Source organism: Antedon mediterranea, chromosome 6 (genome assembly GCF_964355755.1).
Source record: "Antedon mediterranea chromosome 6, ecAntMedi1.1, whole genome shotgun sequence".
Lineage (NCBI taxonomy): Eukaryota > Metazoa > Echinodermata > Crinoidea > Comatulida > Antedonidae > Antedon > Antedon mediterranea.
Window position 1 is genome coordinate 28,289,505 of NC_092675.1, and position 14,944 is coordinate 28,304,448.

General features: G+C 30.9%; 1 protein-coding gene across 2 annotated transcripts; it reads left to right on the forward strand.

The window, feature by feature from the left end:
- The first annotated feature begins 17 nt into the window (after positions 1–17).
- LOC140051994 (CAP-Gly domain-containing linker protein 4-like) lies at positions 18–13,821 on the forward strand. 2 transcript variants are annotated; one of them, XM_072097356.1, is made up of 12 exons: positions 18–109; positions 693–952; positions 5,007–5,262; positions 6,716–7,062; positions 8,642–8,777; positions 9,251–9,340; positions 10,621–10,752; positions 11,281–11,409; positions 11,700–11,823; positions 12,205–12,284; positions 12,558–12,633; positions 13,390–13,821. In XM_072097356.1, the coding sequence occupies exons 2-12, from the start codon at positions 698–700 to the stop codon at positions 13,673–13,675; spliced, it is 1,911 nt and encodes a 636-aa protein (XP_071953457.1). In that variant the 5' UTR covers positions 18–109; positions 693–697; the 3' UTR covers positions 13,676–13,821. The 2 variants fall into 2 exon arrangements, with proteins under 2 accessions (XP_071953457.1, XP_071953459.1); XM_072097358.1 differs by lacking the exon at positions 9,251–9,340.
- Positions 13,822–14,944: the final 1,123 nt, after the last annotated feature.

Below are 14,944 nucleotides of genomic sequence, written 5' to 3' on the forward strand. Positions count from 1 at the left end.
ATCATAATTACAAATGGCAGTTTTTGCGCTAACTGTTTTTAATCGGCAGAGAATCAAACAGCTGTGTAATAATTAATATCAGTCTTTTTCAATATAGCTTCTAGTAACGGTAAGTACATGGTTAGGTCAATGATATTTATTTGTAAAATGGCTATCTATTAATTTTACATTATCATTGTTTTTATTGGCATCATTTCATGAAATAAGCTAGGCCTTCTTTCACCCAATTGAACAGTTAAAATGTGAGGGACGTTAGAGGTATCTTGCCTGCTGTGTTTTGAGTTCGTGCTAGCTATACTCTCTCAGACCTGGCCTAGAAGAATATTTGGAAATTACCGGTGTTTGTGTTTTTAATGCACATGCTACAGTATAGTCAAGTTTATAATAATATAATATTACAATTACTTAGCTTTTTTTTTAGATTAAATTGATTATTTTTATTTGTTTAAAAGAAAAGGATGAAAATGATGCACAACATCACTGCATCAGTCAATAAACAATCACATCTTTCTACTACACTAGTAGTAGTAGTACCATGGAGCTATACATTACTAGGCCTAGTAATAGTACTAGCTAGCCTTGGCCTACTGTAAAATATTTACGTCATATCTGTTAAGTGTTATGTTGTACAGTTATTGTAAGTGTTTAAATTCTACAAATTAATGTGCGGTTTAATGATTTATTGTTCTTAGTGAAAATGACGTTAGATGAAGAGATAGCAACCATGACGTCAAATTCTACTGCAAAACCCAGAGGACCCATGATCCATAGGGTGATGGAAGCACCTATCTGCCAACAGTGCCAACGACTTGACCTCTCGTTCTTTGATCCAAATTGTCCAGGATGTCATTCAATTCTTGTTGACCCAAACACAGAAGTTGCCGAGATATTTGCCATTATCCGACAATGGGTACCACAAGTTCAACAGAATATACACTTGTTTGGTGAAGAGGTATTTCTTTCTTTGATTCTTTCGTACTGTACAAAGAACATGCAAAATAAAACAGATATTCATGCCCGTATAACACATAAAAGTTTGAAAAAAGAAATGTACAAGGAAGTGTACATGGGACCGTTTGATAAATTAAAAAAAAAATAATAATAATTTTAATCAATTCAAATTCCAGATAAAAAATTATTTTAAAATGGCTGAAATTGGTCAAAAAATTATTTATTAAAAAACAAGTAAAACACTGAAATAAAAGTAAAAACAATCAAATTGGTAATTATAGTTATAATCTTTCCATTGGAAGAAGAGTTTCTAAGGTCAAGGGTTAAATCCTGACCGAGAGCCAGGGTTTTATCTGATAAATATTTCTTCTCCATCTATAAGGACGAAATGGACAAGTCTACTTTTATTCGTTTATTTGTTTGTTGTTTTTAGTTTCAAGGTGTAATTTCACTCTTCCCTAGTATTTTTCATGGTTTGTGCTTTATAAATCTTATTATTATTTTATTATTATTACGATAGAGATATTTTTTTCCATCCTCTCATTGGTGAGTTACTTGCTGGATAGGAAAACATTTTAAAAATGCATTTTGCTATCGTTGTCGTTTTTTTCTGTTCTCTTTGATAAAAATACTTATTCATAGTTGCCCCATTTAACAGTTAAATATTATGCTCGTTTATAAATATGAAGCAATTTTCTTTACCTTATTTCTTCCATAAAACACTTTTAATGTAAGTTCACATCCTCTTTGTGCCCTTGGACATGTTGACACATGTCCGTCATATTCATATAGCACGTTAGATTGCCCGTCCATCATGTTCAGAACGCTAGTTATATTGCCCACTTATAATTATACGTACTTACCGAGCAATCTTACCTGTCTACAGAGAAAACTAAGATAGCTTTTTCCAAAGACAAATAAACCATGCTGTTTCTTAGCTTACTTATCTGGCAATTCCAATAGGAAATAACAGGCATTATTTGGACAAGTAAACGAAAAATAAAATATCACATTGGGAGTTGAAAAGTTACGTTTTTAGCATGCTTGTGTGACCGTCATATATTGTATTTTAGATTTTTATACAAAAATTGAAATCCGCAAGTAAAGCTATGATTATGATTTGTAGGCAGATTTTGTTTAATATTATTATTTTTTATGATTAACGTCCTTTTGAGACATTATTTTATTTATGTGGATTAGTGTGGATTGCTTCTCAACTACACCCCTATGGCAGTTCCTGGATTTTTTTTTACTGAAACTATAAAAATATTTTATATTGAAAAAGGAAATACACTAGTTTCAATTTTTACATTCTACATTTGAAAAACATATTTATTATTTAAAATTACAAAATATGATTTAATATTATTAAATTAGTTAAATTTGGATTAGCAAATAACTGCTGATCAATATAGATTGAGAGCAGAGAAACTATATTTTTTTATTGCGTTTTTTGGCTTTTGGCCTATACCATGTGGTAATAATAATATTCGTTCTTAGTCTTATATAGCGCTTATTGTACAATGCTTCTAAGCGCTTAACATTATTACCCCAGTAATATAACAGCGTAGATCTAACTGGTTCCCATTTATACACCTGGGTGGAGAGAGGCAAATGTAAAGTAAAGTATCTTGCCTAAGAATACAAGCAATGCGACGAGAGTTCGGATTCAAACTCATGATCTCACAATCAGTAATTCAACACACTGCCCCACACGCCCTTATGAATGTAGCAATAACATATTTTTCTGTAGCATGACTACACTGGCAAAAATGTTCCCTGACTTTAAATAGCAATATTTAAATATACCACTGACTATGTAGACATTTTACACATTTTGTCAAGAATTTATTGCTTTTCTGTACCATCTGTTTGGATATTTTACTTGGCATATTGTGTTCAGAATTCAATGTTCAAAAAATGTTTGATGTCATTTTATGTTTCATATCATGTAATTTGAATATGAAAATCAGTGTTCGCAATATCACTGGTCCACCAGCCAATGACCAGTTAAATATAATGGCGGACCAGTTAAATAGTAAAATATGTTATTTATTACTGTTCTGTTCTGAAATTTAACAATAATATAACACAGGCATACCAGTTACCTATAAAAAGTGAATACAGATCTAGACAGTCAGAATATTCATGGAGGAAGTAATACATAATGTGGTCAATATACTGTACATAAATTCACTGTTCAAGCACTATATTACTACAGTAAAATGTGTGACAGCAGCATAACACAGGAGGGGAGACCCCTGTTTTAGCCTCCAATGCTGGGTACTGTAATTGCATTGGACTACTCATGCTTACAGTAGGCAGTATAAAGTATAGCTTTTCATCTTATACATGTAGTAGAGTATAAAATGCCCTATTTACTCGTACTGTATATATTTTCCAATATAAATTCATTAAGATATGTTATTATTGCCTTGAAGAGGTAGATCATTGGAGACTACCAACTCAATCAATATCATTCAAACATGGAGGAAATAATATAATATATATAATATATTATTTTTCCCATGGAATATTCAACTAAGATTTAGAAACTTAATAATATAAACAAAAGTGTTGAATTGAATGTATTATATATTAGTAATAGTAGTTGTATATTTGATAATCATAATTTATTTTTTATAAACCAAATACAAATTCATTTTACAACAAATGATAAGCGGCCACTTCACTGTCCTCTTCAGTTATTTCATTGTTAACACTTCTTCAGAATGAGTGATTATATTATTTATTGGTGAGGTGTGATTCATTATTGATATGGATTTACACACGGCTTTGACATGACTAATCTCTATTCAATGTTGATAGTTTGCTGATAATCAATAAAATTGTGTACAAATAAAATTGATTGATTCCACAAATATGTGTATAGTATTATAATGCATTATTTTAGATACGCTTTCTATTAAGTTAGTACTGTGGTTAATTGTAAAACATTTGATTTATTCAGATTTATTCAGTATGGAAATTTCCCAGTTGCCAAAAATATCCAGCCTTTTTTCAAATCATAAACGGTTTTTTTCTTCAGTATTTAAATTAAAATGAAGTGAGTTTAAAACTTTTAGCAATAACATTTACACAAGTGTATGTGGAGGTACACACCAAATTGGTGACAGTGGCTTAAGCTGCTTTTGTGCAGCTTAAGCAGCGAGTGACTATGATTTTATATTTTCTTCTTGCGTTGTGTTTTAATTTGTTGATTTGTGTCACTGTGTTACATTTTGTAAAATGTATCTTTTGCCTGAATAAATAATAATAATAATAAGTTTGAGGCTTGTGCATATGTGCTTATAACCTTTGTATTGTAAAATGCTATGTTTCAGCCTTCCCGGCTATTTGTGGCATTGTTCGTCTTTTTAACACCTGAATTATTAGGCTCTCATTGTTTTAAAGACAGAGGTCCAGTACACACATATGAATCTTGTCCACTTTTGAAGAACCCAGCACATCTTTCGTGATGGGTAGAAGTATTGTCCTTGTTCAATTTAACCCCTACAGCTGTTCTTGAGATCTACTGTTCCTACCTGTAGTATTAAGCTGCTTTTACATCGCACCTGGATTCGATCCGGTGCCTTGTGAAAAACATTGTGGAAAATGCCAAATTCGTACGATTTGAATCCGTTCCAAATTCGTAGCGTTGGATCAAGAAGGCATTTGTTTTCTGAAATCGTTCAATTCTTTTTTTTGTCCAATATCAGCAATGAGCATAAATGACCTTGCTTGACAAAGGATAAACAAATGGTTGATGTGAAAGCACGCTCAATGCTTGTGATATTTTTCTTAGAGTGTCGGACCGAATCTGGGCGCGATGTGAAAGTAGCTTTAGTCTGTTTATATCACCGGGAATCATGGTGGCCAACACAAATATAAAAAATGAGAACATAAATTGATAATAATTATCTTGCAACATCTACAGTACAAATTACATGTTTCTTACTAATAGAACTAACCTTAAATCTCACTTTTAAAAAATGTTCATCATTGTGTTTTTCATATTCCTTTATAAAAATAGTTTATTTACTTTTTTTATTTAGATCCTTAAACGTGGCGCTAACCATGATGACCGCGATGGACTGACAGACATGACACTTCTCCAGTATACATGCAAGTCAGGAGCTGCTGGGGTCGGCGATGTCACAAACTCTGTACGATTTGTCACACAGTTACTAAGCAAAGGTGCAGATGTCTCAATAAGATGCCATTGGACACACATGACCGCACTTCATTACGCAGTTTACTTTGATGTGACACCTATTATATTATTACTACTAAAAGCATCTAATTTAAAAGGTAAATTGACTTGTTGTTTTACGTAAAGGTGTTAACGTGATATTCTTTAAGATTTCAGATAATCTATCATTAGATATATCTTGTAAACAATCTTTCTAGTGTTTACTTACTCAACTTTTATAAATATCATTTAATTCTCCCATGACACTCATTGGGTGATCAAATATTATATAGTTTTCTAGAAATTCTTATATTTTGAATGTGTTTTTAACGGTAAAAATGAATGTGGGACCTTTTGTCTGGTTTTAGGGGAGATTTTCCGGTTTTTTTTTCCATAGAGTCCGGTGGGAATGAATTGTATCAGTCATCGTGTTGTATAAAACCAACAAATTAATTCCTGACTTTTTATATTTTCTATAATTCCATTTTCAATTCAAATTGAAGTAATTGTATTAGATTTCTAGATGTTTTTTTTTGAAGAATTAACTGTTAAAATGTGTAGTTAGAAATCCAGGTTGGATGTAAGATGCTTCGATACTAGCAAACCGGCCCACATGAGGCGTATCGCAATTATGGTTTTATTTCTATCGCGATCTATTTGCCAGTAATAAATCGCTGTCAAGCTGTTTTCCCTTTCCTGTCCAGTATACTATCATTTTTAGCATGCCTCGACACTGTCAGACTTAGCATAATAAGGACAATAATAAGGTTTGTGCAAGTCTGCTATTACTCGCCACGCAATGCTGTTATATGAGCAGTCCCACGTGCATGCTCTAACCGCCAGTAATGCATAATACAGTTAGTCCGCCAGGAATCACATTATGGACATTTCAACGCATCAACCACTCATTCTCAACTACTCTACATTCACGACTGTGTCCATCAGCGGAGAGTTTGACCCTTGTTGACCTTTTCGGATAATCTGTTGAGAATGTTGTCATTAATTCTTCGCAACATTAAGTTGATCGGCGAGTTTTAAGGCGACAATTTGTTAGCTTTTGCTTAATTGTCTGTTTCTTTTAAGCCAGAATACAAAATTTTGCCGCAGATGCTTCTTTTATTTGTTGTGAATTTCATATTTGTTCTTCAGTTGAGAGTCTTTTTATTCAAAATTTTTTTCAAATCTATTCAATTAGTACTAAAAATTGTTGCCTAACCATAACACTGCATCAATTGAAAAACACAGTTAGTCAGTCAGTTATTTTTTTTTTATTTTAACTGATTTTATGTTAATGACATAAGAATTTGAAATAAAAATGCAGTAGACTGTTTTATCGAAAATCATTAATGAATGTAATTTATACTAATCAAAGATCTTCTCCAAGCGAGGGCTATGCATAGGTTGTTGTGTGTGTGATTAATAGATGTAAATTTTTTAAATTTAAAAAGCAATAAAAGAAAAAAAACAGTTTTTCTTGGATCGGTCATGATTGGGAAAAACAATTTTTTTAGGTCTTATTACAGAAATATTGAATTGCTTAATTTATTTTAAATTTATATGTTATATTTGTAGATGTTGATAGCCGATGTCGTGAGTATAACAATGGTACGTGTCTCCACATAGCAGCTAGCAATTGTTGTTTTGAAGCGTCAAAATGCTTATTGCAACACGGGGCAATCGCTACTCTCAAAGATGACCTTGGTCGTACCCCGATCGAGTGCATTCCCGACCCAGATTCTCTCAACGACAACAAAGAACTCGTGAATAATGCTATGCGGTTGATACACATGTTACAGACTGAGCCAGAATTCAGCATTCCAAGGTACACGTTAGCGTCGTATGAGAGTGTGCCAAGTAAGGTACTTCTAGCTTCACTGGGGCTCAGCATTGGGGATAAGGTCACCGTTGGAGGTTCCAAGGTAAATATGTCAATTACATTATTTTAATTATTTAAATTTTAATGATTTTTAGTGACACCGTGAAAGCTTTTTTAAGGCATACTATATTTCCACATCCACATATGAATGTTTATTAATGTATTTCTATTTATTTATTTCATTTTAGTCATTGACACTTGCTACAATACCAGTTTAAAATTGCCTAAATTGTCATGCCTTTTATTGGAAGGAGAAAAAAAAAACACACCAATGTTTATGATCTATGGCAACTGGCATACAAATTAAGTCTCTCACCTAGGAATTGATTTTCAGTAAATTTCTTTATTGTATGTTTGATAATCTACAATCTGGTCTAAACCTCTATTATTGATAAAGTGCCTGTTCCAATAAAATAATACATACTTTATTAATATAAATTTACACAAAATTTTGCAATAAAATTTGACTAAACAACTTGTACTAATTGGAATAATTTATAAACAATAATATTCAAAATAGATATAAATAGTAATTATTGTGAAGGCTGATGTAGATATATCATTTTTTATCATTTATCATTCTACGTCTTTGCCATTCCATTTTGAATGTTAAACCTCTCTTCTTCTTAATTAGTTTCTTTTCCAGTTAGTTTCATGTTTTTCTTGTGGAATTATGAGTCAAGGTTTTGTGTAAAGCATTAATAAATTATAAAATAATATTTTTATTGCTGATTAATCGGTTATTTTTTATTTTGTAATCTTTATTTCTATGTGTCCTTGTAAATGTTGGCTTCTTATCAATGTAGCGATGAAATAAACTATCATATGTATGGGTTTTTTTGGTGGGTTTTTTTCAGCAAAATTTTTCAAATTCTAAATTCACACAGAATTTTCTAAAAACATACTGTATTTCTTAAGGGAACATTTATTGGGTCCTGAAATTGTCTCCTTTAGAGGACCACGCTCATTTTCAACCAATTATGTAGACAAAATAACATACTACTGTGACCTTGGTGAAATATTCTGGCTAAATTCACATAATTGTACAAATGTTAAAAGTATTTAATGTGAGTGCCTGTCTGTAATAAAAAAATATCTTGTGATAGTTTTAAAACTGCGAATTTGTTTTATAGCCTATAAAGTATTTTGAACTCCTTCGTCTGATGTCACTAGGAATTATTAGAAATAAGAAGAGTTTTATATCCTAATTTCATTGTTTATTAAATGTATTTAATGTTGCTTGTATAGTTTTATTTTTTAAATATTTGCATATTATGAGGGTGTATCAATTTGATCTGTGGTGCGCATGTGTACAATTGAGGGACTAGTGCTGTTCCGCCATACAACGCCGAAAATGTTATCCAATCGAGTTTGAACAATGCCATGGAAGCCCCAGTGGTCTGATGGTTAGGATGTCTGTGCATAACAAGCAGAAGGTTCCAGGTTCAAATCTTGGTTGGGTTAAATTTTTGTCACAGATTTTCTTATCTTTATCTTTTCAAATTAATTAAATTTCAGTATATATTATCACTTTTAGAATTTATTCTGTGCCTGTTAACTTATATATACAGTATATATTATTTTATAAATTAATGAATTTGCAATTTGTTTTTATTTTTTAGATTGGTATTTTGCGATATTGTGGAACAACACAGTTTGCTCCAGGTGTGTGGGCTGGAATTGAATTACCAGATCCTGAGGGAAAGAACGATGGAAGTGTCGGAGGAATAGCATACTTCTCATGTCCTGTCAAACATGGTAAATGTGACATAGTTGAATTATAACATTATATGCACATTAATAATTTATAAATTTCATTTTATACAAATATATACGCCTTGTCCCACCTCCCATTAGCGGCCAAATAGTAAGGTACAATAAACAAATAACATTTGCATTTTAATAATGGAAATAATTAGTTTAACAAAACTACAGTAGTATAGGCAATTAATTTTGCTTAAAAATGACATAATTTGCATATTTTATATTTCTTTCTTGCCTTTATTTTCATAGAAGCAATATAAAAAAAGCAGAAATATCTGACACCCATTTTCCATTGGTTATTTTTTGCTACCGATTGCATGAAAATATAAACAACCATACAGTACACAAAATAAAAAGATGCCTATAAAATGCCTATTCAATAATCCTGATTCTTGCTGCACTATTTATCTTTGCATGTAAATTAAATATGTTTTTCCTGTGAAACTATTTACCAACTTGTTTTTCAGGAATCTTTGTGCCTAAGTGGAGGATTGATAAAGTAAATAAATCATCTAAAATCCCTAGGTTGAAACCCTCACCGCCCAAAGCCAAGTCAGGTGACAAAATAAACACAAATGTCTTCTCATTTTGAATGAGTTTTACTCGGGAAAATGTTTTGATTTTATTCAACCAAATCACTTACGATATTAAATCTCTTTCTAACCTCATATTTAATTTTTCTTTTTGTTCAATGTACAGTGTATTGTTGCATACTTCAAGTTATGATATTTTTACATTTTTTAATTTCCATTTTTGTTTTGGTTTAAATGTGTTACATTGGTTAGAATTTCTTTTTGTGGGTTATCAGAATTTTATTTCAAAGTTTCACAGTAATACAGTAATAGTATTAATTGTAGGCCTACACACAATTCAAATAGCTACAGGGGAAATCCCTCCTTTAGTACACCCCTATTAGTGGACACTTTTCTTTGAAATAAATGAGAGGACATATTATGAAAAACCGGCAACACTCATATTAAAGTGATAGTTTGTTGGGTCCCAAAGGTGTCCACTTTTCAGGAGATCCCATACTTATTATCAACCAATACATATAAACAATACTACTGTTGGTTAATTTCATTTAAAGTTTTCATTTTAAAACAAATTATGTTATTAGGTTCAAATTATTAACATTTCAAGTTCATGTATAATATTTGATTTACCTGATAATCAGACTTCATAATGCATTTTTTACCTCATATAACTGAATGTAAATAATAGTCTAACAGGAAAATACAATAACTAAATCATTATAACTTTCAATACATAGTAAAACATACAATACTTATAATATTTCATAATAATATGTAATTTCTAACATCAAAACACAATAAATTCATTATAATTTTACTATACCATCATTAACTTTATTAATTATATCTGAATAATATAATCATGAATAATATTTGTTAATAAGCATTTATTATTTAAATGTTAATGTATTGTTGTTTCCTATTTCGGTACTGCCTTGAGGGTATTGTACAGGGAAAATGTCTCATATAATAATGGGTTTTTTTTGTGTAAGGGAATCTTTTAATATTCTCTTTTAGCACCTTGTTAATTATGTTTAAAATAATCTGATATTTGTACAGACAATACAGTATACTAATATAAAATGTCTATGTGGTAAAGGTACTGTACATATAGTTATAGCAATATCCTATTAAAAAGAACTAATTTTAGTATTTCTTTTTTAAGTTTCTTTTAAATTCCTCTTAATAAATTTGTTATAACGGTGAAATCTTTTCAAGATAATAATGTTTTATAATCTCAGATTTGTTTTAATGTGCTATTTTATTGTTATTATTCAATATTTATCCTGATGTATTTGCTGTAGGTGTGTTTGCCCCAATGAGTAAGGTGGTTAAGCCAGGAACCCCAACCAAGTCAACTACACCAAGGTCTAATAGTGCTACCATCAACTATGGAGGAGTAGATGTCTCAAAAGTAGCCTCCAAAATTGATACAGGTAACTTTCAATTTTAGCCTACTTTCGTCTTATTAATTTGATGCAGACTAAAGCTCTGTCAAACTAGTTTGACAAAAAAAAAGAGTGATGTGCCCAAATATGGTAGTGATATACCCAAATACAGTAGTGATATATCATCATGTCCATATATGGGCACATCACAATTTTGTTGTCACATAAAGTTTGATAGTGTAGACAGAGCTTTACTACTACAATGCACATATCATTCAGATGCGGCGGAAAGAAAGTTCAGAGGTCACAAATTATTAATGAATTTAAAAACTTTTTGCATGCATTATTGCCTCGCAACTTTCCACAAAATCTCATCTCATATTTTAGTACAGTTTAATATTTAATCTCATATTTTATTACAGTTTATTATTCAATCTTTATTTAAAAACATTAAGTTGTTCTTACTGATACATTCAAACTGTTTTCTAGATGTGGCATGTTTATCTCATATAGCATTACATATAAAATGTTTTTATCCGGCACTTAACTTTTAAGACTGTGTTTTACCTTCTCTAGGTCGTAAAAATCGTTCTCCATCTATGTCAAGTTCGTATGCAGAAGAGATCGATGTTGGCGAACGTGTTATTGTTGCCGGTCAAAGGGTAGGAATTGTGCGATTTTGTGGAGAAACCATGTTTGCGCCAGGTAATGTGTTTGCTACGTATTAATTAAAGTCACCAGATGTTATTATTAGTTATTTCTGCTTGATCACAATTTAATGTTGTTTTCTTCAACTACATTTTGATATTCAAGATTTTAATTTCCCTATAGTATATTAAATTATTTTTGTTTTAATTGTAAATAATGGATATCTAACAGTGACGTAAGGCATTGTCTGTTAACAGAAAAAATACAAATTTATATAAACATACAGTAGACCCTCTCCTTTCATACATTGTTCAAGGACCCTTTTTAAAGAAAAATGTATTTTTCAGGGGTATGGTATGGAATCGAATTAGATAAAGCACTCGGTAAGAATGATGGTTCAGTCTCAGGGGAGAGGTACTTTCATTGTAAGCCCAAGTATGGTGTCTTTGCTCCACCTTCAAGGGTTACAAGGTAAGACATGTAGGAGTGGAGTTGTGGCTTGGTGGTTATGATGCTCTGCTACCAATCCAAGGGTCCTGAGTTCAAGTCCTATCCTATGTCAGGATAAATATAAATAAATAAAATAAATAATATCATATACATTGGTTTATACCAGTTTATACCAAAGAGGTAATATTATAATTAATTAGAGAAGAACCACACGATATGGCGGTATCGGCCAATGTAACTCCCCTCGGTAATTACAGTAATGCCAACTCGGTCAGGCACTTCTTGGCCTTTATACAACGTTTGTGTATCGTGTGATCTTCAGTTATCTGTAATTGTTTTTTAAGCTATGTAATTGATTTTGTTAGTTCAAGTTTATTAACAATTGCTTTTTGTTTTCTATAGAATGAATGGATCATTGGCAGGCTCAGTAGAATCTCTTCCATATGCCACCAGTGACTTCAACACAACCTACCCAAACACAAGTAAATATTGTTGTAATAATTAAACTTTGTGTCACTTTTATTTATATTCATACATGGGTTAGGGTTCAAGTTAGGTCAAACAGGTAACATTTATTTGGATTGTGGTAATACACCACCCCTTAATACACTTCTACCAGTGGATAAAATCTGCTAGCAGACAATCATTTATACCTTCTTCTGCTATTAATTAAACCTCAGTTCATAAACCTTAATTTCAAAGATGTTCTGTTTTAATTTACTGCTATTTTCAAATGCATTTTGTTCTTCATTAAGGTTTGCGTAGAGGTGTCAGTTCACATCTAAACACAAGTTTAAGGAGTTTAAGCACCAAGTCATCCAAGCTCTCAAGGTAATACTGTTTATATTATTATATTATTATTTATTTTCTTAAAGCTGAGGTACAGGCATACATTTTAAATTTATTATCTGGTAAATTGTACATAATGAAATATTTGTAACAGAAATCAAGACAAAAACAATTTACCTTAAAATCATCAAATACAAAATTTGGAAAAATTCTGCTATAAAAACAAGGAAGACTTTTTTTTAAATAGTTAGGTAGTTTACCCTAATGTATAACATGTAACGTGACTCCCTAGAAAGTGAAAAAAGATGCTGGGTATATGGTGGATACTTTTTGCTATAGCATGAAGATAAAACTCTGAAGTTGAATAAAATATGGGAAACTACAGATTGATAATTATTAGAATGTATGATCAATAGACATTTTTTTCCACACCTGGCCTTTAGATAACAATAATTTTAAGAATATTAATCTTTTTTTTTATTTCAGATAAATATCCATAGAGAGAGAACATAATATATACATAGCAAAAATAAATATAATTTTACTGTAATTATTTTAATAACTATTATACACCATAAAGGTTTACAAATATTTTAGAAACAGGTAAGAAGCATCAATACAGATATACTTCTACTGTATCTGTAGATTTTCTGTAATTGAACAAATCATACCATTTCCATTAATTAAAAATTCTTTCAGGGTCATTTTATTTTCAGAAATCTGAATTGTATAAATTATTAATTAGTGTAATCATAATAGTAATCTTGTTGACATTGTAATGTGTTGTTGTTCACTCAGGTCACGACAAGCGAGTCTTGAAAAACAACTATCAATTAATGAAGATTTTAAATTGTCCGTTGGACTCAGCGTGCTCGTCAACAATGAAATTGGCGTGATTCGTTTCATCGGTCCTACAGATTTTGCTGAAGGCCTCTGGCTGGGTGTGGAGTTACGAACGTCTAAGGGTAAAAATGACGGCTCCGTCCAAGGCAAGCGTTACTTCACCTGTAAACCAAACTACGGGTTGCTGGTTCGGCCTAGCCGTGTCACTGTTAGAGGTATCAAGGGAGATAAACTACTTTAATAGGCCAGCTGTATCTTTCTCAAGAATAGTCAATTTTGTATATACAGTATTTGAAATGATTTGAAATATCAAATTTCACATTTATGATAGCCATACGCTACAGTATTTAAAAAATAATAATTACATTCATTATTGAATTTTGTTAATTTGTTTTTGGATTTTTTTTTCTACAAATACAAAACTATACATTCCAATTTTGTTTATATTAAACTATGGTTAAACTGATATAGGGACTTATGAGGTTGATAATAAAGGTTTATTTATTTGATTATTTTTCTGATTTTTTTATTTCTAAATTAAAGAAATAATCATATTATTTGAATGGTAGTAGGTCTACTAGTAAACGTATATCTATGTACTGAAATACACAGTTTGATACAGTAGTATAGTGGTGTTATAATAAATAAGTTTGTACATTATGCACTATAAAACTAGAAACATATGGTGCATCCATATTATTTAATAAAATGTCAAATATTTTTTAATTTGACTAATTTTGTCTTTACAATATATGGTTATCATGGTATATTCAAGAAATTCTGTTTTAAATATCTTCCGTTTTATCCTCAATCCAGAAGACAAAATTGTTACCGAAATATCAGTGTTTTTTATCCATTTTTGTGCTAAATATGTACTATTGCTGCAAGAATATGCATTTTGCTGTTTTCTACTTTCTGTTTAACCCTTGACCTCATCATCTTTACTAAATTTAATTAAGTTTAAATTGTCTCACCATATATAGTAGTCAAGGTTCTAGAAGGCAATTTGACTTAATATTTTGGTAAAAAGACATTTTGGCACATATGGCGTTTCATATGTATAATTATTGAGCCGACTAGTGGCAGACGCTGTCAAAAATTGTATCTCTTTTTATATATTTATTATTATTATTACTGTTGAACACAGCCATCTTCCAGGGTTATTAAGATTAAAATGTTTTTTCTAATTGATGTCGCATACAGAAGCTTATTGGTGTGTAGGCGGCTATTAGTCTTTAACACATAACAATAAAAAATTTATCTACAAATGTAAGAAACAATCCAACTATAAATGGAAAGACTAGAGACAAAATCCAATTAATTATCCTATATACAATCTGGACTCATAATAGTTAGTTGTGCTTGCGTAAGCCAATAATAGCCTGTACAATATAATGTCCCAAAACAAGTGTTGTGCTTAACTATATAGCCCAAGTGTGTATCTTTTAATGCAATGATATATCTAAGTAGTATCAAATTTGACAGATGTATTAATTCATTGTAATACTAT

Bases quoted from the DNA above. Each gene is read 5' to 3' on its own strand.
- LOC140051994 (XM_072097356.1), top strand. From the start codon at position 698: ATGACGTTAGATGAAGAGATAGCAACCATGACGTCAAATTCTACTGCA. The intron at 8,778-9,250 runs GTAAATGTGACA...CTTGTTTTTCAG, and splicing joins CTCATGTCCTGTCAAACATG to GAATCTTTGTGCCTAAGTGG. The intron at 12,285-12,557 runs GTAAATATTGTT...TTCTTCATTAAG, and splicing joins CACAACCTACCCAAACACAA to GTTTGCGTAGAGGTGTCAGT.